General features: G+C 42.2%; 2 protein-coding genes across 8 annotated transcripts; one reads left to right on the forward strand and one right to left on the reverse strand.

Annotated features, from left to right (window-relative positions):
- Window positions 1–1241: 1241 nt before the first annotated feature.
- On the reverse strand, window positions 1242–23731 carry LOC124054297 (L-amino-acid oxidase-like). 7 transcript variants are annotated; one of them, XM_046380125.1, is made up of 9 exons: window positions 21815–22960; window positions 21597–21659; window positions 6930–6978; window positions 6412–6635; window positions 5637–5749; window positions 5097–5298; window positions 3054–3122; window positions 2736–2872; window positions 1242–2420 (listed from the first exon to the last, which is right to left on the reverse strand). In XM_046380125.1, the coding sequence occupies exons 3-9, from the start codon at window positions 6949–6951 to the stop codon at window positions 1613–1615; spliced, it is 1575 nt and encodes a 524-aa protein (XP_046236081.1). In that variant the 5' UTR covers window positions 6952–6978; window positions 21597–21659; window positions 21815–22960; the 3' UTR covers window positions 1242–1612. The 7 variants fall into 7 exon arrangements, with proteins under 7 accessions (XP_046236081.1, XP_046236082.1, XP_046236079.1 ...); XM_046380123.1 differs by lacking the exon at window positions 21815–22960 and adding an exon at window positions 23039–23731 and having other exon boundaries at window positions 1246–2420; XM_046380128.1 differs by lacking the exons at window positions 21597–21659; window positions 21815–22960 and adding an exon at window positions 7364–8310 and having other exon boundaries at window positions 1254–1379; window positions 1603–2420.
- On the forward strand, window positions 9563–20117 carry LOC124054335 (alpha-tectorin-like). Its single transcript, XM_046380210.1, has 17 exons — window positions 9563–10311; window positions 11171–11675; window positions 12829–13050; window positions 13207–13816; window positions 13963–14086; window positions 14446–14683; window positions 14881–15037; window positions 15203–15293; window positions 15679–15741; window positions 16025–16224; window positions 16381–16512; window positions 16669–16856; window positions 17051–17202; window positions 17291–17536; window positions 17669–17849; window positions 18740–18832; window positions 19067–20117. The coding sequence occupies exons 4-16, from the start codon at window positions 13777–13779 to the stop codon at window positions 18830–18832; spliced, it is 1905 nt and encodes a 634-aa protein (XP_046236166.1). The 5' UTR covers window positions 9563–10311; window positions 11171–11675; window positions 12829–13050; window positions 13207–13776; the 3' UTR covers window positions 19067–20117.
- Window positions 23732–24415: the final 684 nt, after the last annotated feature.

Consider the following 24415-nt stretch of genomic DNA (forward strand, 5'->3'; position numbering starts at 1 on the left):
AATCTTCTCCAGTATGCTCTTCCAGTACAGTTTAGTTATGGAAAATTGGTGGAACAAGAAGAGGCACAAACACAACACTTAAAAACTAGAAAAAAAGCAAATACAAAAGTCAGTCTATAGTAATTACTATCAGTTCAGATACACAGATCCTACGCAGAAAGAAAGAAAGAACTGGATATACTTACATACACGTGAAACACAATCAAATCATTAATCCTAGATTATCCTGTGCAAAGTTTACACACAGTAGCAACTTACAAGAATCTCTGCCATTTAGACCCTGGTGGCACTTGAGTGAATAAACCCACACGAACTGTTAATGACGTGAAGTTACGTTAGCTCGTTATTTACCCTGAAGTGCCGTCGACACAAACACGGGAGACAAAATAAACACAACTACGACAAACCTTTTAGGGTCGACAAAAACATTTCAGACAGGATGAAAAATCATGACTTCTTCGTTCAGTGCTTATTTTTCATTCATCTAAAAATAACTTACCGTTTAACAAGGTCCAAATCACATATCTGCGCCATCTTTCAGCTATTCGTTTATTATCCAAACGATGAAACGGACACACCGGAAGACAGATGAACCAAATAGCGATCGAGCGCTCACTAGCGGTCAAAAGTATATTACATCAGTAGGGGTTTAGCGCCACCATAGGAAACGATTGAAATTCGGTTTAGGGCCGTTCACCGAAAGGATCCCCGCGGTCAGTGGGTTTTTTGTTTATCTGGTGGAAGAAGTACACAGATATACTGAAGCACAAGTACAAATACCACTGTCCGTTAGAAGTAAAAGCATTTGACTGCTTTGCTTTTTCCTTCAGCTCGTGAACGAGTCGGCCATGAGGTGTGTGTGTGGACATGGCGAGGTCAACATTAACAGTTCACAGCAACAGGTGCTGGCTACCCAAACCCATACAGGTAACACCTTTACTGTCATGGCCCCCGTCAGAGGCTGAATATCTGAGATGCTGTCAACAAAACAAAAAATAATTCTAATTACTCCAGAGAGCAAATGAAGTTATTGTTTGGTTTTGTGTATCAGCGCCAACATCCTCACAGGATGACCTGCAGTCACACCCACCACCACAGAATCATGACACTTTGTCAAACAAAAGTAACAGTAAGAAACTTTATTATTTATGAAGAGCTTTTCCAAAACAAGTTTACATGGTTGCTGCATACAGACGTGTTGGAGTAGTAATATTTATAACCAAGACAGGAGAGACAGATTTTTATGAATGAGATGTCACTCCTGGGTTCAAATCTAGCAACTGGTTGGACCCTGTGTACTGGTGTCTTCCCACAGTCTGCAGAGGTACAGGTTAGCCTGAATGCTGAATCAATGTGAGCTGCCCAGGACTCCTGCAAACCTGTACTGGATATACATGTATAGACAATTAATGTGAAAAAAAAAATCTATTGTAAATGTGCACTGGAAAAAGTTGTTCTGAGTTGATTTTTTTTTTAAATAGAAATTTAAATTTTTGTCTTATTGTTCTTGGCACACACTGAACACAACACTCCATATTGTACTGTACTGATTAACATTCAACATGTACTGTATTGCTGTGGCATTAGCTCAGCATGTTGCACCTTCTGGCCTTTAGAGCTCATCTCGCACTGGGAATTCAGCAGACTCAAAATTCAGGAGAGCCTCATTATTAACGTTCTTGGCCGCCCTGATGGCCGACTTCATAGACGTCTCGATCCAGGCGTGAGGAAAGGCTGTGTGTTCGCCTGCAAAGTGCACCCTGCCTTCACGTCTGAAGAGCTCCTTGGAGTACTCCAAATGTTGGTAGGGTGTGAAAAGAGCGAAGGCGCCCAAGCTGTAAGGATCCAGACTCCATCTCTTCACCACCACTCCTGTGCATAGGGACCAGACTTGTTCGCCGTGAATCTGCGCCAGATCTCTCAGAGCCAGCTCCTTCAGGTCTTCATCACTCGTGCCTAGCAAGAGGAGGGAGTCGTCAGACCAGGTGTAGGAGGCCAGGAGGACGCCAACGGTTGTATTGGCTGGGAAACTGTGACTTGGGTAGTAGATGTATCGAGAGGGCCTGTCAGTGATGCTCTTTCCTCCTCGGATGCAATTGCTCTTCCAGAACTTCTTGCTGAAGGTGAGGATGATTTTAGTGGAGCTGTCGTAGTGAACGGCTCTCAGTGCCTCCATCTTTCTGACAGAGAGAGGTGGAGCAAAGTCCATGAAGAGGGCTGCTTTGGCCGTGGTTGTTACCAACACAGCATCTGCAGGAAGTTCAGTGAGAGAAGACTGTGGGCCTGTCTGATACCATACAATGACACCCTGATCTGATTGGCTGATGCGTTTGACCTTGGAGTTGAGGAAGATGGGGACCTGGAGAACATTCACAAAAGCTTTGGGGAGAAGATCCGACCCACCAGTCACTTCATGATACCTTCAAAAGAAAGCATACTCTTGTTGAATGAAGTATTTTAGAGAAAGGTGCAAATTTACATATCCCATTGTCTAGAAATATTTACAGTTAATGATTTAAACGGTTATGCAATGCTAAGAAGACACAGACAGGGAAAGAAACTTGCAGCCATGTGACAACAGTATTGTCTTCATATCCTGCTTTGATAACCTCTTTGCACACGACATGTCCAGCTACAACAAAAGTAGTTTCCTTGAACTTTCACGAATTTCGCTACTGTGCAAACAAAGTTATGCTTGTTTTTAACAGTTTCCAGAGTGTGATGTAAGGCCTCACATTATGTTGTCACTGATGTCAGTCTGGTCATAGATCATCTCAGTAAGAGATGTGTACATGAGGCTCTGTTCGTTAAGCAGGTCTCCAATCATTCTCAGAGCTTCTGAACTCAGGCCTCCTTCTTCTTTCAGATACTCCTGTCAAACAGAGTCACGTCGTCAACACAGGAAGAAGATGTAGAGGCAAGTCTCAACCTGCTAGCCTTGCTTTCTCAGTTCTGGTTCTTAATTTCCATGCACTAAAATATTAGTGTGATTTACATCACTAGCTCACTGAGCTTCATTTCACAACATTTCATGAGGTCACGCTGTTTTTTACCTTCACAGAATAACGGTCGTATTTTCTCAGGGCAGCCTTGCAGCCATGAGCCTCCACTTCATCCTTCACCTACCACAAAGAAAAAGTCACTTCCATGTTTGAAGTCAAGTGAATCATCTATTGAGTTGATAACATCACTGAACTGTCTATGTTAAACAACAACCTCATGGCAAGCCTGAAACAAAAAGCAAACCAGTGGAAACTTTTGCATGCTGGTCTGTTCTTGCATTATTGAACCTGCCGACATACTAAAAGCTGCTGGCAGGCAGTTGTAAATAACAAAATAAATGTAAATAAATAAGAGCCAGGACCTCACTGGTAGGAAGAGTTTAAAATGGCCCCACCAGCATGTACCACAGAATTCTGACCTCTGCGATTCATTCACGGAGAAGCATATCCACATGGAGCTTTCTTTAATAGTTCAACTTGCATCAATTGCAAACCATGTTGTCCACAGTGACCCAAAATGAAGAAAGCCATGGCTAGTAGCTTTTCTTCAATCATCCAATTTTACACAATAGAACAGAATAGAAAGCCTTCACTGTCATTGTACTGTCATTGTCGATGCACACACAGACCTACACTCACACACACACACACACACACACACACACACACACATATACTAATGCTTCCATCATACATATCTTAACACACAACTCTAAGCCAGTGATAAATAGCTTTATGAAAGAGTCAAATGCATTTGCTTAAACTGTCTGGTTGGTGGTTGCAAGCTTACTGTTTTCCAAGGATGTGTGAATTTGTGCAACTTTATTGTGTTCATCAGGTGTGTCAGGCTCCAGTGTGTGTGATTTAAGGGCATCATTTTCAGAACTATGTTTTTACTATTGTATAATCAACTAAAAGTCACACTTTTGTTTTCGTACTACCTTGTTCTAACACATGGCATTCAAAGTTAAAATTTAATACTCTTCCCACGAAATCCTCTTTTATCTGACCGTTGATTAGCAACTTTTGAATTTCTATTACCTGACTGCAAGCCAAAAAAAATTCCTACACTAAATGTCTATCCGATAGCACTGTGGCACAATTTAAGGAAGTGATACCATCTGCATTTATTTCAGTATCACACCTCAGTTTAACTGAACACTCTGATGCTAACTAAAGTCCCTCTAAAATCGGCTTTTGTGTGGACGGTGCTACAAACTCACTGAGAGAAACACTCGACTCCGTTGCCCCCCTAAAAAAGAAAATGATAAAGCAAAAGAGATAAGCGCCATGGTACAAGGCTGAGGTCCGCAAAGTAAAGCAAAACACAGAAAAACTCGAAAGGAAATGGCATTTCACCAAACTAGAAGAATTTCACCCGATCTGGGATGATAGTCTCAAATCATACAGAAAAGGCCTTATGGAATTCCAGGGCCGCCTAATACACAGTGTTAACTGAAGAAAACAAGAACAACCCCAGGTTTCTCTTCAGCACTGTAGCCAGGCTGACAGAGAGTCATAGCACTATCGAGCCTTGTATTCCTGTAAACCTTGGGAGTAATGATTTTATAATCCTTTTTAATGATAAAATTTGACTCAAGCACACATTTGACCCAGAGGTTTTGGACAACTATAGAGCAATATCTAATCTTCCATTTCTCTCTAAGATCCTTAAGAGAGCAGTTGTTAATCAGCTACATGACTTCCTGCATCTTAATAGTTTATTTGAGGATTTCCAGTCTGGTTTTAGAGCTCATCACTGCACAGAGATGGCATTGGTCAAATCACAATTGACCTTCTACTTGGATCAGACAAAGGTCTCGTCTCTGTACTTGTATTGTTAGACCTTAGTGCTGCATTTGATACCGTTGATACTGTCTCTCTCTCTCTCTCTCTCTCCCTCCCTTGAACTGAATTGAATTAAAAGTAAGAATAGCTCTGTTTTTGTTGCCTTTGAATGAGCCTTTCTAGATTTTAGCAGCCAACTTAGGGAAAAGTGAGACGAGGGGTGTTCAGTTTCAAAGCTTCAAAATGGCTAAATCAGCAGTCAGGGCCCCTTGACTCCACATCTCATTCTTCTCCTGCTTTACGCACCTTCTGCAAAGCTTGTTGTAGCAGCTCGTCAGCTGACTTTTTCTTCTCACTTGGCCACACCTTGTATTTCAGGACATCTGGGTTATTTTTCACTGTCCACGTCTTCCTCCGCAGCCCATTAACCAGGTAAAAAGTGTTTGGGTCATCCATGATGAATTTATTCAGTTTGACCCCCAGATGTTTAGCAAACCAGTGGACGATGCTGGTGACAGAGTAGGTGGTGGCAGAGTCAGTCATAAGAAAATGAAATTTATACGGCATATTCTGCCATTCTTTGTACTGCTTGATGACACAAACAGGAATGCTTTCTTTTTAAAATAACAGATATTATCTCTTTAAAAAATGGTAACAGTCAACCCCATAAAAAGCAGGAATGGCAATGTCATACATTTGCCTTTATAAGCGTCCCTTAAGTCATTCGTGTCCTCAGAGAAGAGGACAGCATGTACATTGCCATGAAAATGCTCAATTTTAAAAATGACAAAACATTGTTTACTGAAAACAGATATTCTTGCAAATTTAAAAAACATTTTGACTCACTGGTGAAAATCTGGGATCCTCATGGCTCCCAGCTCAGCATACCAGCCGTCTTTTTCATTCCTGTGGGTCTCCACCCGTCCTCCAACTCGACCGCTAGCCTCTAATATGGTTACCTATGATTTCAGATCAGACAAATACACTTAAGACCAAGCACTACTGTTTTTGCTTTTCCTACTGCTGCTAGCACTGCTACTACAACTATGACTACTGGGAATGCTGGTGATACCAATATGTCTGCTAATATCAGTACTACTAGTCATACTACAACTAGTAAATTATCATTATTATAAACAACTTGTCAATGCACCTGCCATTGCTGCTGGTGCCACTTGTACTACCACTGCGAGAATGACTGCAGCTGTTTAAGGACAAATACTACCTCCTACTTGCTACTACTTCCTACTACTACTACTAGTACTTCCAGTCAAACTATTTCCACTTTGGGCAAATGAGAGACTTTCTAATTTAAAAATAGATGTTGCTGATGGAAACCAGGCTGGATAATAAGCCAGGAAAAGGAAGAAAGTGACATTAGTTATTAGTGTTTGATGAGATGATTACTCGTGCGCAATATGACAAGAAGCACAATTACAAGTAGGTTAGGGATAGCCGAATGTGGGGCCCTGGAGCTCATGCTTTCTTCACCTGGAGCTCCCCAGATGGACAATCCACTGGCCCAGGCTCAAAACACATCTCTGATAGCACTGAAAATGTTCTTTGTTCCACAGAGTTTTTTCTTTTAATGACATATGTTACATCAGCCTGTTGCATGTACCTTATGTCCTGCGTCCTGCAGTAACTTGGCAGCTGTCAGTCCAGCCATGCCAGCTCCAACGATAACAACATGATGAGAAGTGTTAATGCGAGGGAGGCCGGTCCGCACAGTGTGCAGCAGCTCATCGTAGTCTTTGTCCTCCAGACACTCAGCCAGATGTTCCTTCAGGCTGACAGCTGCAGTGTGGCTGCAGTACAGCGTGAGCAGCAGCACACTGACAACAACTGGAAAGACACACATAGAGCAAGCACAATCACCTTGTTTGCATCATGGTTACAGGCACTTGACTGTGATTATCAGTCACTAAAGTTCCTGTTCTGAAAATGTCTTCTTGACACTGTGTCAGATATGTTCCTGTGAAGGTCAGCAATACCTGATTACTCTTTGTGTCATCCAACCTCTTTGTTTAATGCTGATTACACACTTCATTCATAAAAACACCCAAGTGGGAGCTGCCAGACCAGATTCACTATTTCACTAAAAATAAAGGATTTGAAATGTTATTAGAAAACACTCACTTAATTTCTCATGCAGATCCATCTCAGTTTTTGTGTCTTCTTTGGCTCTCTGATGAAGTCAAAGAGAAAGAGAAAAGAACATTTTTCAATCCTGGAAAGCCCTGATTTCTCCATCTGACAGAATTCAATCTCAGTTTGTCATTCCTTTTTATGTTAGTATTTTATTTTTATTTTTTATTTATTTTATTTTATTATACATTAATATTCTGCTGTTATAACTCAAACAAACAAAGAATGAAACAGAAAACCTGATTTAAGGAACTCCTTGGAAAAATGTAATCATGTGATGATGATGGTAAATCACCAAGATTTGATAAAATATACAGGATTTTACACATTTGATTTTGTCCTCATAAAATACTGCATTTATGTTGTTTGTTTGTCTATTTTGCAGAATTCTTCTGTACATATCAAATAAAATGACCCATTCTTACCCACCAAGGAGCTCAAAAGCCAGAATCGGCTGGTAGAAGAACCTGAAGTCAAATTGGCGCCTCTTCAATTTTTTCATCTGACTCGTCTGACTGCAAACAGCTTGACTTCCTGTCTGGTCATCGGATTTATCCCTACCACCTCAGAATCACGTGATGGAGACAACCCCAACACGTCCCATTGGCAGAAAAAAACTCAAATATCATCATCTTCATCACTGCCCTTTAACAAAGCTCTCTTTAAATTACTGACTTTGCTAACCACACTGTCATTTACTCATTGTCATGTCACCAGATGAAGGTGTGGTGCCTTCAAAGCTTCTGCTTTCCAGAAAGCGAATCATTTTGCAAATCCTATGTTGAATTTTGGCAAGAAATGTCCAATCATAAAGTCTGTAAAATGCACAGCCAACAGAAGGTGGAAGCTAAAGATTCCGTTGTAAAGAAAGCTGAAAATATAATCTGAAACAGTTAAAATGTCTTATAATCTCATCCTCATGACTAAACCAAACTGCAAAAATGCCTTCATGTATGCCAGCACATTAGTCCATCAGCCTTTTTTTCCTGAGCTCACCCACGATCCCCTGCAGTTTGAGAACAGCTGTGTGTTAATAAACTCATACTTCTTAGAAACAGACTTGCATGCTTTAGTTTCCTGAAGGGCTGCATGACAGTGAACCACTCTGGCTCCATTTTAACATTCTTTCAACTTGTCAGTCCACTTCCCTGAGACACACTGTGTTACAATGCTACATGAACAGAACTCAATGTACTATTTCAACAAACACCCTTCATTTCAAACCAATCGGTTCTCCCACATTACATTACAGAAGTGACAAGACATTTGTTGCATCACATTTGCAGGAATGTGTTTCTTGCATGGTTCCCATACAGAACTTGAAATGTTGCTGCTGTCATTTCTTGGGTGTGACGACCTAAACCCTGAACCTCAGGTACACATGATGTCCATGCCAAGATTCTAAACAGTATTATCACTTAACCCTCACAGGTATGTCCTGTAGCTACTCTGAGTCCTCCTCCAGTTAACTGAATACAAGTTCAAAGACGCATCTGTACAAAATGACCTTAGTTCATGAGGCCATAACTGAAGCGATGAGCTTCAGAAACAAATGCAGATGAATTTGTGTAAACACTGGAGTCCATCACTGCAGGAGATCATTGCTCAACCCTTTTCTTGTTCAGTTACATTCTCAGAAGAAGCAATAACTACTGCGATGTGTATCTTAACTAACTACACCAATCCTGTCTTTAACCTGTGCCATGAGAATCACATGCTTTGACATGTAGACTGCAGGGGCCAGGGATTGAACCACCGGCCTTCCGACTGGTGAACCTCCTGAGCCACAGCCACCCGTACATGTTGTAGGCTACCAGTAGGTCTGACAGGCGGTTTAGGAAGTTTGTGTCAGTTGGGTTTTGGGTTAGTGGCTTTTAATTCTGCTCACCAGCAGCAGAGGGACGCTGACTGAGACCCAAAGCCTAATGTGTCAAAACACTCTGGAACAAATAATGAGACATGAATTTTGGTTTTCCACCATTTACTGACTGATGAAGGAGCAGCACTGAGTTCTAAACTCTCTGTTCTGACTTCCACTCTTTCAGAGAACTGATCGAGAATCAATGCATGTGCTGCTTCTATATTGATCACCACATGGTTTGAGACATCAATACATCTCCAATTATCTGCTTTAACTTTAATCCACGCTGAGGAGCTCTGATTGCCTTCAGTCTTAATAATGAACAGTAAAGCTGCGTTCAGCAGGTGCACGACACTCGTCACTCACAACCATTTCTAATTATTTCTTGCTCAGTTACATTCCTCCTCAGCTGTGTCATGTGTGACAGCCATGACTCTGTTCATATATAATGAGTAATGTGTGGAATTTTTTAAATTATGACCTTTAAAGGCAAAGAAAAGACGCAAAGATTGACGCACTGAGCCAAGAACAATGTATGTTGTTGATGGAAAAGCGCCAATGTATGTGTGTGTGTACATGTGGATGGGTGTGTTTTTAACGGTACTCACCACCCTCCAAAGCCCAACAGCAAAACCACCACACATGCTTTCACAACAAGTTCTTGTTTAAGTTTGTCACATACTGAGGCTTTCTCATGAACTACATTCTCTATAGCATCTGTGGCCGTTGTGCAGACGCCCACAAACAAAGCAATGCACTGTTCTGAATGTCCATTTGAACTTTATTCCACTTACACAAGCAAATGTTAATCTTCTTTAAGGAGACATAAGACATAAAGAAAGAGTGTGATCACAACTAAGATTAAGAAAACCCTCTTCACTGCACACATCTGATGCAAGTAATTCCTGAGATTCAACCGATAGCTCAATCAAAACAATCAAACATGGTCCAGGTGTTAGTCAGTTTCATTCTGCAGACTGTACTGCACGGCTGCACACTGGAGCACTAAGAGACATCATGAAGGGGGTCGATGTCAGTGGTTCTGCTCTTAAAGGCTCACTTTCTTCAGTGTCTTGTGGTCTGCGTCAACTTAATCTTCTGTCTTGTACAGATTTTACACCACTCTTGGGTCACATAATAGGTGCCATGGTCGGCTCCAACAGCACTGAAAGGTTTTTAGGACCAAAGCTCTTTTAATAAATACAAAAGGGCCCCGCAAACAAGTTCCTCCAGTCCTCAAACCCAGATTCCAAACAACTCAGATTACCAACAAGTGTTCGATCAATGTTTTACACAGGGTCACAGCTGCTTTGGAATCAGTCTTGCTGAAACATCACTGGCCACACCCCTCTTCTTCTACCTCAGAGGGTGTGGAGGAGGATGTACGAGGATGTACATAAAAAGAGAGGCGGAGAGAGGTGAAGGACAACGGACGAATCGGTCCAACAGAGTCATCAGAGCCTTCGGAACAGCAACCTTCATCCTCCTCATCCTCCGTCAGACCTCCAGAGGGTAAGACAACCTGCACGCTTCTCGTCTGTCTCACCTCAGCTGATGCTCGCAGCTTCAAACACACACATTATCATTTAACATCTGTCAAAGGGCCGTTAAAAACTAAGGAAATAAATACGTGTGTGTATACAAACAGTTTGTGTGTCGCATACGCAAATCTGTGGCTTCAACAAAAGAAAAGTAATTCAGAAAGAAATATGAAATACAATGACCATATCAGTCATTTATCACTGCTGTGGATCAGCGGTTAGGGTGTCGGACCCGTAACCGGTGGATCGCTGGTTCGATTCCCCGTACCGGTGTCCATGGCTGAGGTACCCTTGAGCAAGGTACCTAACCCCCACTGCTCCCCGGGCGCTGCACACGGTCACCCACTGCCCCGGGTTTGCTGTGTGTGTGTGCATGTCACTTGGGTGGGTTAAATGCAGAGAACAAATTTCGTTGGAGTGAGTTCCCTCCAATGACAAAATATGTCACTTTAATCTTTAAACTTTAATCTTTAAATCTAAAGAGCGAGTGCATCCATTTTTTAAGTCTTGAAGAAGTAGTCAGGTGACCATATGAATGGTGCTTGCTGTAATCTTCCTCTTGTTCATGCTGGACATTAAAAGATGTTTTCATAATACTCTTTAACTCAATGGTCAGTCCAGATTCTGTGGACATCTGAGCGCCTCTTTCACAGTTAGTCTTTGTGGTCGAAATCTCTCTGTTGCATTGGAAACGACAAAAAGAGTCAATTTTATCCCTAAACCTATTTTATCCAGGATGTGTGCGAACCCCGTTCACTGACTTTATCTTCCAGGAAAAGTGTTGACTGTGTCATTCTGTGCTATCAAAGACGTCCAACTGTGTCTTCCAGCTCCCTGTCAGCTGACTGGCCTCCTCCGACATGCTCCGCCCTCTGCTCTACCTGTCTGCTCTCATCGGGCTGGCAGGTAAGCACACAAACGTCAGACATTCTGAAACTCCGTCCACCAGTCGTGCTGAGGGACTTCAGCAGAAATAACACGATAAATGAGCCAGCAGGGGCAAAGAGCTCAATGACTTGAAGTGACACCAAATAAAGAGCTGATAATCTGCCAAATAAGGACAGATGTTCCCGACTTCTCTCTGCGTCCAAGAGGAAGTGGTGACTGATCATGTGGTCTGAAATGTCTTGACTGCTTGACAGATGCACTTTCATTCCTTCATGAAGTCAGCCTTTGAATGTGTGGCCTTCCCTGATGTCCAACCAGCTGACACAATCTGTTCTGATGTCTTCTGTGTGTCCTTCAGGTGCTCAGCAGACAGTCACTGGTTCTGGACAGGTGGACATCAGCACATATCCATTTACATTTTATGGAGTGACGTACACACGACTTTATGTGAGTAGGATGAGGCCTGATGTTTGACAGGATCTCTTGTCGTTATTGATGTTTGATGTCTCGCTGTGGTGGACATGATGTGTGCAGATTGAGGGACTGGCACCAGTAATGCAAACTGTTGTCCTCTCGTCATGTACTGAAAGTCTTTAGTGTGAGAGGAAACAGGCCCACAGATCAAGTCTGATCAGCTGATTTGTGTCCAATCAGACATACAGTAGACTTCATACTGCTGCAGGCCTCAGAGGGCAGCTGGACGCAGCAGAGTCTCATTAATGTCCACTGCAGGGACACTGAGTATCTGAACTTTAACTGATGTGACTGACAGCTCTGACTGCAACTCTGTGAGCAAAAGTTCTGTTTTGTCCAAAGAACCTGTTGTTTTATGTAACCCGGGTGAAAAAACCCACATATTAGTTTCCCCTATGCTATTCTGGTATCGTGAATCCATCTTGCCGCTGACATCATCACGTCGCTACGGGCATGTGACTTAGCCCGGCCAATTGAGTGGGTATAATACCCAGTAGTGACTAGCGACCGGTAAATGCGAGAGAGAGGCACACTCGTCGCGTGTTGCTGCAGAAGACGATCACTGAAGCCGTCGAGAGCTTTGGTATGCTGAATATTGTTAAACTGCGAATTGGCCAGGTTTTGATGGCGAGCTAGGAAGCAGAGTTCCATGGGATAAGCCTGAAGATTCTCCCAGGACTCGGCTGAACTGACCTTCCGGCACTTTGGGTCTGGTAGGAGTAATAGGCTTGGACATTCTTCTCAGGACCCTCATACATGTTTTTGGGGTCATTGAACTGTGTTGCATTTCCGGGATACGGACGAATACATCCTTTGGACGGATTTGGGGGGATATAAAGAAAATTGGAAATTTGTACATTTTTCTTGTGCGCACATTAATTGTTGTTGACTTGAATGTAATTGTACATATTTTTTCATTTGTCTTTCACAATATATGGTACCACTCACCCAAAAAACTGATTCCTTGTTCATGTCTTTTTTTATACTCTCCTCTCCTAGAGACAAATCTAGACTTCTGATAGTGGCCCAATAGCTGAATAAGTAAATGACTGCTGCTTAGTAGTCAGTTGAACTATATAATATAATATATAGATTACATTTACTTCTGTCTTTCTGATTCCAACAGGTGAACTTCATGGCTGACAAGTTTACAGTGTGTTTCACCACCTTTTATGACCCTCAAGTCAAACAGGACTGTATTGTGTTGCCTCCACCCTCGAAAAGCAGTGCTGAAGTCGGTTCTTATGGACCAAGTGATCGACTTAATAATTATCATCGCTCACTTGTCCCAACTATTAAGAACAATCATGAAGGCCAGATTGAATTTCACGACTTTACAGACACAGGAGTAAGTGTTGTTCAGTGTGACCGTATTTGTGTTCACTATTCTGAATATAATTAACTGACAAAACTGACATGAACAAACAATTGACAAATTTTCGGTGAAATCACATCAAAAGCTTCCTGACAGTGTCTGTATCTCCTCTGTTCTGATTCTTTACAGGCTATGCTGATTCTAGTTAACTTTGGGACACAAGCAACTCTGTATTACTATGAGAGTGGCACACCTAATCCATTTGTGAGTATGCTTAACGAAAACATATCTATACGTGTGTATGCACATATGACGTAATGCTGTAGAGGGTTTGATCAACACTTGGAGGCTGTACAGTTGTGAGCCAGAGACAACAACTATGTTTACATTGTTGAATTTTCATTTTCATTCATTAGCCGTGTTGTCTCTGTCAGAGGAATGTTGTCTTCCTGGAATATTTTTAAATACAGTTTGAAGACGTCATCATGTTTCATCAGAACAGACTCAGTTTTCCACAGAATCATTTCCATGATGTAATCATCACATTTTACACATGGGGTGTCCATGTAATCACAACAGATTTGAATGATTTGTTGGAGTTACATTTGATCTGCTTTTATCTTAATATTTCTGAATTCAGTGTTCATCGCGACAGTAACGTTGGTTGTGTGTGTTGCTGTCCAGGTGATTACGACTCTGGTCAATGGTGAGACATTCGACACATTCAACGTCAACACAATTTACACTGATGATGATTATATGGAGGATGCGTTCGACATCAGTGGATGCAGACAGTCAGGTTGGCAAATCCACAAATCTACGTTAAGATTCCTGAAAACTTTTTCTTAATAATCACAACATTCAAATATGACTGTTTTTCATGACACTAAAGGACGGAGCAAACATGACTTGTTAAGCTGATGTAAGCCTTCCTTTGCCTCTCAGGTGTTGTATATAGAGCAGGTGAAGCTGTGAGCATTGACCCAGAAACCTGCTCCTACTGCGATGAGACTGTAGCCATCCAAACTGCTACCTGTGGCCCCCTGGAGCGTTGTCAACAAAACGGAATGTAAATATGTGCACCTCATATTCAGAAGAAAAAGCTGTGACGGCACAGGGATTTGGTAAACACGTGTTTAAACCTTTATTTGCCGAGAGACGTTTCACTGGGAGAAGCTCCCGGTGAAACGGCCCTGATACCGAGCAGGACCAGATCAGCATGAGTCAGAGCAGATCTCCTCCACTGTGAGGCTGCAGTAAGACATGTCCCTGTAATACTGAGCCAAATGTAGACATGAACAGAAGACCTCCATCCTGTAGCTTGTTTGAGGGCCCCCTGGTGGCCGTGGCCCTCAGCAGCAGCTCATGATGATTCAGCTGCTCACGATGTTGGCTCTTCTTGTTTCTGTCTCTTTCCGTCTCCATCAGGTGTGCTCTGGACACCATCTGCACCGTGACGGGCCCTACTGTCATTGACTTTCACGAACAGCTCAACTCTGTCCAGGATCGGTGCACGTACACTCTGATGACGGATTCCTCAGTGCCAGACTTACACATCATGGCAAACTTCCGTGAACACCGTCGTAAAGATGTGAGCTTTGTGGACAGTGTGACACTGCTGAAAGGACAGACTCAAATTGACCTGAAACAAGGTGGGAGAGCTCTGGTAAGTTTCCTACAGCCACAGTCTTGTGTCAGTGTGGACTCTGATCCCAAATCCTCATCCTCTGATGTGTCACATCTCATCTGACTCCTCAGTGACATTGGAGGTCATCTTAATACTGGTGGACTCTGGTTGTTGCTGTGGAAACAGGTGTCTTTGTGATGTCTCAGTCTCCACTTTGTGTCTCTGCTCTCATGCAGGTGAACACCACAACACTGACCCTCAGCAGCTCAGCTCAGACGGTTGAAGGTGTGGAGCTCTCTAAGGACCAAACTACAGTCACCGCCAAAGTGACAGCCTCGAACTTCACCATTTCTGTCTTCTTTGATGACCACACAGCACATATCACCTTAACTGGTAACGAAACTAAATTCCAACCACTCAACACTCTGGATGATATGAGGATTTGAATATTTGGGACATCAAGGATGTAAACTCGGCTGTCCTTCACTGAGCTGCTGTTTTCACCCACTTAGAATGTCGATACTGATCTGACTCGCATTTTGTCCTCAACCTGTCCAGGATCCGATGAACAAATTGCATCTCTGCAGGGTTTGTGTGCCAACTCCAGTTCTTTAAGTGAAGTGAAGCTCCCAGAGTTCAGCACCAACGGGTAAGACCTCAATGAGAACCATCAGAGTGCTGTGAACAGGTTTCAGTGTACTTTGTAGTTGGTTTCTGAAATTGAGGGCCCTCAAAACCCGTGAATGGAGTGTCAATCCTTTGTTGGTTGACTCTGGATATTTTGTTTTGCTGATCATCTGACAACTATGACCATTTGCACGACTTGACTTTTAAATCTGCTCTATGTCTGCTGAATGAAAAGAAGAAGAAGAAGAAGAAAGTTTGAAGAAAGCTGTTTGACTTGTGGACTGAAGCAGAGACACAAAGCCTAAATGTATCTTTGCTTGGGCCCATAACACTCAGTGTTTTGTGTTCATGTGAACAAGTCAGAGCAGGAGAACCGTGCTGACTTTGTGTTGTGTGTCGCCCTCTAGCTGTGATGTGCAGTACAACGACACTGTGGACAGCACCATCGACTGTGAAGACATGACTGAACGGTGAGCAGATGAAACGTCTCTCTGCAGGGTGCTGTCATCTCTGTGGTTAATGACACGTTACATCACATGTTTAATGTCATGTGATGTGAGGAGGGATGAAAGATAAACTCACCTGAGCTCACATTACTCATCTTTTCATTTTGGGAACACAACTGATCACATTCAGTGTGAACAGGAATCTGTGTGACATGAAGCTTCAACAGCTTCCCAGTTATAGAACATAACACAACACTGGGCTTCATCCTTCCATCTGTCACTCTGTCTCTTCACATGTGTGGAACAGCTGTGGTCTCCTGAATGAGACGATCTTCAGTTCCTGTCACAGCCACACCGACCCAACGCCCTACATAACCGCCTGCGCCGACACTTTGTGCAGTTATCCTGACGTGGACGGTCTCTACTGTCAGTTCATGGAGGCCTACGCCAGAGCCTGCAGCCTGCGGAGCAACGACACACTGGACTGGAGGACAGAAACGGGCTGCTGTAAGACTTCTCTCACTTCAGTTCATTTCAGTGAAGCAGCCAAAGCAAACACATTAACAGAGTTTACACTTGAACTGAATTCATTTGATTGTTCCTCATTATTCCTGACATGTCTCTCTCTCTCTCTCTCTCTCTCTCTCTCTCTCTGTCCGTCAGCCTCCCCTCAGGTCTTCTGTCAGGACAGGATCTGCAGTGACCACGAGTTCTGTGCTCAGACAGTCAGCGGTGAACCCGCCTGCTTCTGTCGGGCCATTTTTGCCTCCCCGTACAGATCGACAGACTCTTATGGTACGACAGACTTGTGCAGAGTCCTGATGCTCAGAGGGAGGACGGTTTTCTCAGAAGGTTCATGAGAGCTGCTGATAACGAACCTTCAGCACTCGGTGTGTTCTAGATGTTTCTTATATGTATTCATGTCCCTCATTTGTGCTGCTGGATGTTCAGGTGAGCCAATGGTCTGCGACCAGACCTCTGCTTCAGTTACTCTGGTCGGGTGTCTCCTGGAGGAAAAAGGCTTTGACTACACAGCATTACATCTCAATGATGAGACCTGCAGGGGTGAGACAGACGAGCTGACCCACATGGTGACCTTCAGCTTCAACAGCAGCAACACCTGTGGGGCCGTGGTCACGGTGGGTTTTTGTCCTCCATGTGTTCACTCTCAACAAGCAGCCAAATCTGCTGAGCTTCTCCTGCTGTTTTCTAGTTTGGGACCTTCCTGTGGGTTCAGCTTCAGCTCCTTAGTTTCTGGGAATGTTGGTGTGAACTGTAAAGAGTCATGGGGAACTTGTGCCATAACAATATCTAAATTTTTCTGACCCTGAAGAACGACTACAGCCAGATGATATATGAGAATGCCATTGTAGCGCAGAACAGCTCCTCCGACGTCATCATTCGCAACGACCAAGTTAACATCGACTTCTCCTGCGTCTTTACTCAACCAGACATCAACACTATGTCCTTCAGAATCAGAGAGAGGTGAGCAGTGGATGTAAACTTTGTGTTGTGAAGCTGGTTGCCAGGATGTTTGTGAGTTTAAGGCAGCTGAAGTGTGTGCACTCTGCAGCTCTGTAGTCCAGCAGATCACATCTGGATCTTGGAATTACAATCTGACCATGAAGGCCTACACCAACGCTGGCCTCACACAAGCTGTGGAGTCGGGCACTGAAGTCCAGTTGAACCAGAAGATCTGGGTGGAGCTGGACACTGAGGGGCTGGAGGGCGGCTTTGTTTCCATGGTGATGGACTCCTGTTGGGCAACTGATCAGGAATCACCCAGTGCGAGTCCGAGATACGACCTGATCATAGATGGGTGAGATTCACACAGAGATGGCAGCCGGTCGCTGCTGGTCCAGATGAATCAGGGATTCAGTAATCGATGTGATTTTTGTTCCCTGAAAACAAAGTGTGTTCTGATGTGATGAGTTTTCCTGTTTGTGAGCAGCTGTGCGAACCCTGCTGACCAGACGGTGGAGGTGGAGGGAAGTGGAATGGTGGAGGGAAGTGGAATGGGACCATCAGCCTCCTTCTCCTTCAACATGTTCCAGTTCACTGGGAGCTCGGGTGAGGTGTACCTGCACTGCCAAGTCCACCTGTGTGCCCACGACATAGAGACCTGTACCCCGGTGGGCCTCCCAAACACTCTACACACTCATGAAACCAACTGCTCGTCACTGGAGGACAGTTAGAACAGGACGTCTGCTGGCCTACTGGTTCACACACATACAATTAATCTGTAATCTGTGAGTTCCTGCTGAGGACATTTGTTCTTCTCTCTTTATTCGTTTCCTGTCCTCTCTGTTGTCCACTTCAGAATACCTGATGAAACCATCTGCATAATGAGATAAGATAACCCTTTATTGGTGCCCAAAAGGAAATTTGAGTGTTGCACCATCTCAGGACAGAATAACTATAGGTTAGGCAAAATACACAATAAAAACAAATTCACACATATTTACAGTAAGCTCCGATATACTGAATACTAAAAAACAGAATGTACATACACCGTTTAAGTACAAGTATAGTGCAGTACTGTTCTAAAATGGATGGTGCAGTTGTGCAGCATGCAGTGAAACGGGCTATGGGGGGAGTGCCTGACAGGCACATATGAAGTTAAAGCAACAATTTGATTGTGACCTCTTTGACATCAACTGCATCACATTTTAACACAGCTGGAACCACATTTAGTTCATCCAGAAACATCTGCTGACATAATACCTCCAGGTGGTGCTGCAGCAACATGATAAATTCAGTCCAGAAGTCCAAATATTCCCAGACAGGATTTTGTTTTTCTCCAGAAATCACAGCTGCTTTCAACCAATCAGAACATCTCCATCTTTCACTGTACGTATTTGGACGTACATTTCCAGATATTTTCTCTTATTAAAATATGAAATGTAAAGGCTTGACCTGAGTACTTTATGCTGATGGGGGGAATGTTTGCACCATCAGCCCAGAAAGAATGGATCTGAGATGGTCTTCTGAAGTCTGGACTCTGTCTCTCTGTAACTTACAGGTCTGTAATGCGCATGATCGGAGACGCAGATCTGCAAAGTTGGAATATGCAGATGAAGCATCAGCCTTCATCACGATGGCCTGGATTCATTAGGTAAGACACAACTCTGCTGCTGACTGGTGGCATCTCTACAGGAATGTGAGTGATATTTGATGACCTGAAGGTAAAAGGTGAGTCTGACAGCGAGGACAGGAGGGTTTTTCTGCTCAGCTTTCAGACTCAGCACAAAGAACAGAATGAAGAGAATTCAAGAGTCAAAACATGGTGGTCTCAGTCAGGAATTGGAGAAAACACATCAATCACAGTTTGGTCTGGTCATCTTCTCAGGTTGTTAACACGCCGACTCGGACTGACTGACAGGCTGTGGACGTTCACAAGGATTCCTGCCTTTGATTGGTCCTGATCCAGAGCCTTGATGTGGGAATCCTTTGGTTTTAGAAAGACATCTTCTGAAGGGACACCTCAGCTCTCACTGCAGATTTTCTGCCACTAGAGAATATAACTTGACCTTTTTTCCCTAAAGTATGAAACACTTTAAAAACATCATAAAAAATGATAAGGTGAAGGGACGTGTGTGTAGGGTTAACTAGAGTATATGTGCTCTCATACTAATGACAATAATCAGATGTGATTCGGGGTTACTAATGATTAATGGTGATTAAGTGTGGCCTCCATGTTGAAGTCAGTCAGAGGAATAAGATGAGTGTTTGGAGCAGTTCAGCTCTGGAGGACAGGCTCCATGTGGAAGACACTTGTTAGAAAAGAGGCAGCCATGTAGACGCCACAGTTGAACCTTTAAGAGAACCTTTAGCACAATAAGGTTTAGATGTCCATTCTTCGTTCACACTGTACCAACGATCTAAACACAGGTTTGAGTCTTTCTGTAACTGTCTTATGTTATTCTGTAATTCTTATAATTTATCAGTTCAGCCAAAAACTGTTGTTTCCCCCTGAGGTACAAGTTATACTGCTTTTAACTTTATGTTGCTGTTCAGGAGGAGGGAAAAAAATCAAAACCATGAGAATGAAAACTGAAGCCACTTCTTGATGACATCATTACAGTTTCTTTTTATTCAACGGTCATATTTGCAAATCTGCTGTTTAGGTAGAGTTGAACGCAGAAGGAAAACTACACCAATATGAACATGAATTAAACGCCAGAAATTTACGGTGCTTTCTAACTGTCCACATAGCGGTGCTATATGTACCATGCGTCTGTGTGTTGAGACCTTCGTGAGAGGAAATTGACATTTTTATATAGAACGTGACAGAATTTAAAAAATAAATAAAAAAAGACTTTAGTGTCTCAAAACACTGTCAAACATATTCAAACTCTGAATACAGCAAATAAACAAAATAAACAGATTAAAATATTCTATCACAAGTGCATTTCTTACTATTTATGCCCAAACACATTTACATTAACATGCAGATTCGAGTTTATCATTCTGATGTTTCCTTTCTTGAATGTATAATCTAGTAAAATCTGAACTTAGCACCTCACAAAACACAAACTTTTAAGAGATTCTGGGGACTTTCTAACTGGGACTTGTTGTGTTTGTAAAATTTGAGAAATTTTACAACTCTTAAATTTTTTACTTGAGTAAAACAGCATAAATTATGAAATCAGTTTTATCACTGTATTTACTTCCTGTATATCAAGAATATTATTGTGTAATTTCTCTGAAACAAGACATGTAGACAACATACCTTTTTTTTGGTTCAGAAGATAACTGTCAGGTAACCTCCAGTCCAGCAGGGAAGATCACAGTCCAGAACAAGGAGTGGACATCATGTCATGTGACAAGAAACACTCAGACTGTGTGTTCCTCAGTGCTGATTGTTCAACACTGGGTTATAACCGACTACACGTGCGGAAATCGACAAAACGCCAGCAGACAGAGGCATATAATCTCAGAAATCAGGGAAGGTGCTTTCGTGTAAGCTGTGACAAAAGGAGCTGCGTTTTTAAAACAATTCTAATTTTACTATCTATCCATTTTCTACACCGCTTATCCGTCAGGGTTGAAAGGGGGGACTGGAGCCAAGCTGACTACAGGCAAGAGGCGGGTTCAAACTCGACTGATTGCCAGTCAGTCACGAGGCTGATACCTCAAGTGTGTGAAGGAGGGTCACCGCAGGTCCTTCCTCCCTGCTGCTGTGAGACTGTGCAACCAGCTCTGCTCCCAGCAGACCCCATGAATCCACCACAATCAGAATCTCAATCACTTATGTGCAGTAACTCCACCAGGATAACTATATGTGCAATAACTTGTGTACAATAAATATGTGCTATAACTTAAACAGGTTAAGTGCAATACCACAACCTTTGCTGTAATCTTTTGTAATGCTCTGAAACACAAACGAGTAGTCACTGTATATGGCATATGTGGTTTTCTTTTGTGTAGTTTTTCTTCCTTGGAAAACAATTTTGTTGAATCTCGTTTTGAATATTAAGAATCTCCTTTGTATAGTTTCTGCATATTTTTATTAAAATATAAATAAAAAATAAAGTTTCCCACTGTGGGACAAATGAAGAAAATTCATGTGCTTATTAAAACATTATGAATTCTAAATAGGAGGAAGTGATTAAAGATACAACTACTAAATGATCTCAACATTTCTTTTCAGCTTTGCTGAGGTACTGCCTCCCCCAATCAACATCAATAGTCAAACAATCAATGAAAACACTTGGAGGACTGTGTTTCCCTCCTTCACAATAAGATGACGTGTTTCAACAACTCCAGATTGAGCAGTAAGCGTTAAGTAGTGCAGTGAAAACACAATCTGTTGCCGAGTCACGGGTTCTTTCTTGTTTGTTCAGTTAGATTTTCAGCGAACAGTTGATTTTACTCACCAGCTGATGTTATCACCACAAATGCACATCCGGCAACCAGAAAAAGGTTCCAAAACAGAGCTCCTGCAAATCACACATCCAGAACATTCTTGAATATAAAAATCAAATACTAATTGAAAAAACTAACAAACACTCTATTAGAAGTTGCTGTCTGAACCTCTGTTTCCCAAGTTTATCAAAGATCCTATGACGAAAAATGACTATTTTACTTAACTTACTGTTTCAGCAGCTGATATGCTGATATGATAGCTAATATGCGTATTGTGTTACCCGCATATCATGTGGTCTTGTCTTGCACATTTCCACAATGCAATATAAAACTTCACAAGCAACCTTTTATGTGGAAACTCTGCAGACATGCAATTCTTGTAGTTGCATACACAGCTGCACTTAAACGTCAAACCACAAAATTGGTTTAAACCAAGCCTGCTCAGTTGATGACCTAGATACCTCTCACTTAGCTTCCCCTTCTGCCTGGCATACATTTCCTGTCTGGTCACGACCACTCACAAACAGACATGAATAAATCTTGCTTTCTACTGCTCTTTGTCAGTCAGCTTGAACGCTGACATTAATCTTCCAGCGTATAGACTGTCTCATCCTATGAAAGGTAATGGACTGAGGGTCATTTTGTAATGCCTCTTATTGACTTCTTATTTTCTTTCCATTTCTGTAGAGAGTAGCAGACCTTGTTGAAAGTGAACATCTCTGCATTTTGTGCAAGGGTCACTTATTCAGTTTAAAGCCATCTATGGGACAGACTCTACTGAACACAGATGAGCTAAAATATGTCCAGATCAGACTAGGGCTGGGTACCAAGTATCAAAATATGCCTCGTCTTTCGGTGCCAAGTTTTGGTACCCAGAGGTTAATCACATGATCAACACCTGATCATGCTGCCGGCGATTGGCTGTAACGTTACATGTGATTGCGGCATGCAGACGGGGTTCACGTGCATCTGTGTCAGAAACTGTAGTTAGTTGTGTGTGTGTGTGTGTGTGTGTGTCGTCAAACCGGTTAAAAAACGTCACCAAGGTCAAAAGCGTGGCTCCATTTTAGCAAGATTGATGCCAATAGCGCATGAAGCTGAAAAATAAAACTCAAGATTTGTACTGTAATGTGTCATGTAATTTTCTTTTTGTTAGAACTGATATCATAAAATTGGTATCGAAAAAATATTGTTGAGGAACTGGTATCGAAGTGACCGTATCGGCATCGAAAATTTTTGATTGATACCCAGCCCTAATCATGACTAAAGATGCAAACACTGTGGTTATCCTCCACTTGTCCCAAACACTGAGATATTTGGAACCCTGTTCTGGATATTTTAACTAAGATTTTAGAAAACAAGGCACAACCATGTCTTCTTCAGACAACTTTCAGAGTACCAATCAATAATATTTTAGATGTCAGAAAAAAGAAAAGGACATTATTGCTTTTACCTCCCTTTTGGTGCATCAGAGAAGGTTTCTTGCCTGGCGACCTCATCACCATCTTGCTCTGGCTGGTTAAAAAAGTTCATGTTTTTCTTGAACCTTGAAAAAAAATTTGCTTTCAGAGAATATTAAAATTATTTTGCTATTTCGAGAAGAAATACCAACTGTTCATCTCATATTTTAAAAAGCTGTCTGTGTTGCCTCCTGAATGAAGATTTGTATCTTTCCACACTGAGGGTGGTAACTCTACAAACAGTACACGGAATTAAGTTGAATGGATAAAACCGTTTTCTTTACCTGAGCTGGCCTAATATTGGCTAAACCTGCTACCATAGTTAAAAACATAAGAAAACAAACGAAGCATTGGATCAGAGTTAAGATTAAATCCTTGATTAAATGTATTCCTATTATGAAGGTAAGATAGTGTAACAACATATCAGGCTTGGTTTTGAACAAGACAAGATAAGTTTTCTTACTTCAGGGGGAAATGTTAAACTTGTTTGGTCAGTTAACATAGCTAAAGTTAGCATTGGCACTATACTGCCGTTAGCATCATTGTTAGCGTTAGCCAACTCTGTAAGAATGCTACATGGAGGCTGCATTTCCTCCAAATTCCGTTTCAGTTATCACATCCACTTAACGGCAATTCAAACCACTTAACCTTTGTGTTTCAGAGTCAGAAACAACATCCGCCTGCCTCAAAAACCGAGAGGAGGACGACCTTAGAACGACGGCGAAATTCCGCAGTTGAATTTGATGGACGCGCCTTCAAAGACAATCGGAAATTCTACCGTTCAACACGGGAAGCTTCAAAAATGAGACTAAATGTAATTTTTACTCGGGCTGGACATAATTATCGCATTAACGCATTGGTTGGTTGTTATTATAATCACTGTTTTTAAAGTCCGTTGCTCACTTGCTCACAAAAAACTGCGTTGATGCGCGATAGAGTCGGTGTTGATTAATTGATGCGTTAACTCGACAATAAAGCGTTAACTTGCCCAGCATTAATAAGTTGGCGCGTAAACTTGCCCAGCCCTAATTTTTACATATTATATTGTGCTTAATATATCCTCATGACTAGCATAGCTTCTATAGCCACCAGTTTACTTCGTGGTGATTTGATGGCTACAGTTGGCATAGAATTCTGCGTGGATATTGTGCATAAAGCCATAGTTTTGTGTGTGTCCTGTCATCTTGTAAATTAATACATTCATTACTATACTGTATTAAAGATCTCGAAAGGTCTGCATGAAAAGTTCTAGTTCTGCTACATTTTATTTCAGATGTGCCACCAGCCACTCACTCTCTGCTGCCATCCTGTGGTCGGGATGTGTATTCAATACCAACCAGATAAATTCTGATGAGCAAAGACGCCACGAT

This window comes from Scatophagus argus, chromosome 23, assembly GCF_020382885.2.
Source record: "Scatophagus argus isolate fScaArg1 chromosome 23, fScaArg1.pri, whole genome shotgun sequence".
Classification (NCBI taxonomy): domain Eukaryota; kingdom Metazoa; phylum Chordata; class Actinopteri; family Scatophagidae; genus Scatophagus; species Scatophagus argus.

What these genes read in the sequence shown, in the direction of transcription:
- LOC124054335 (XM_046380210.1), top strand. Translation starts at nt 13,777, where the DNA reads ATGGAGGATGCGTTCGACATCAGTGGATGCAGACAGTCAG. An exon ending in CAGATCGACAGACTCTTATG is followed by an intron (nt 16,513 to 16,668) that starts GTACGACAGACT and finishes CTGGATGTTCAG; the next exon opens with GTGAGCCAATGGTCTGCGAC. An exon ending in TCCTTCAGAATCAGAGAGAG is followed by an intron (nt 17,203 to 17,290) that starts GTGAGCAGTGGA and finishes TGCACTCTGCAG; the next exon opens with CTCTGTAGTCCAGCAGATCA.
- LOC124054297 (XM_046380125.1), bottom strand. Translation starts at nt 6,951, where the DNA reads ATGGATCTGCATGAGAAATTAA. An exon ending in AGGATCCCAGATTTTCACCA is followed by an intron (nt 5,299 to 5,636) that starts GTGAGTCAAAAT and finishes CTCTGTCACCAG; the next exon opens with CATCGTCCACTGGTTTGCTA. An exon ending in TACAACAAGCTTTGCAGAAG is followed by an intron (nt 3,123 to 5,096) that starts GTGCGTAAAGCA and finishes TCTTTGTGGTAG; the next exon opens with GTGAAGGATGAAGTGGAGGC.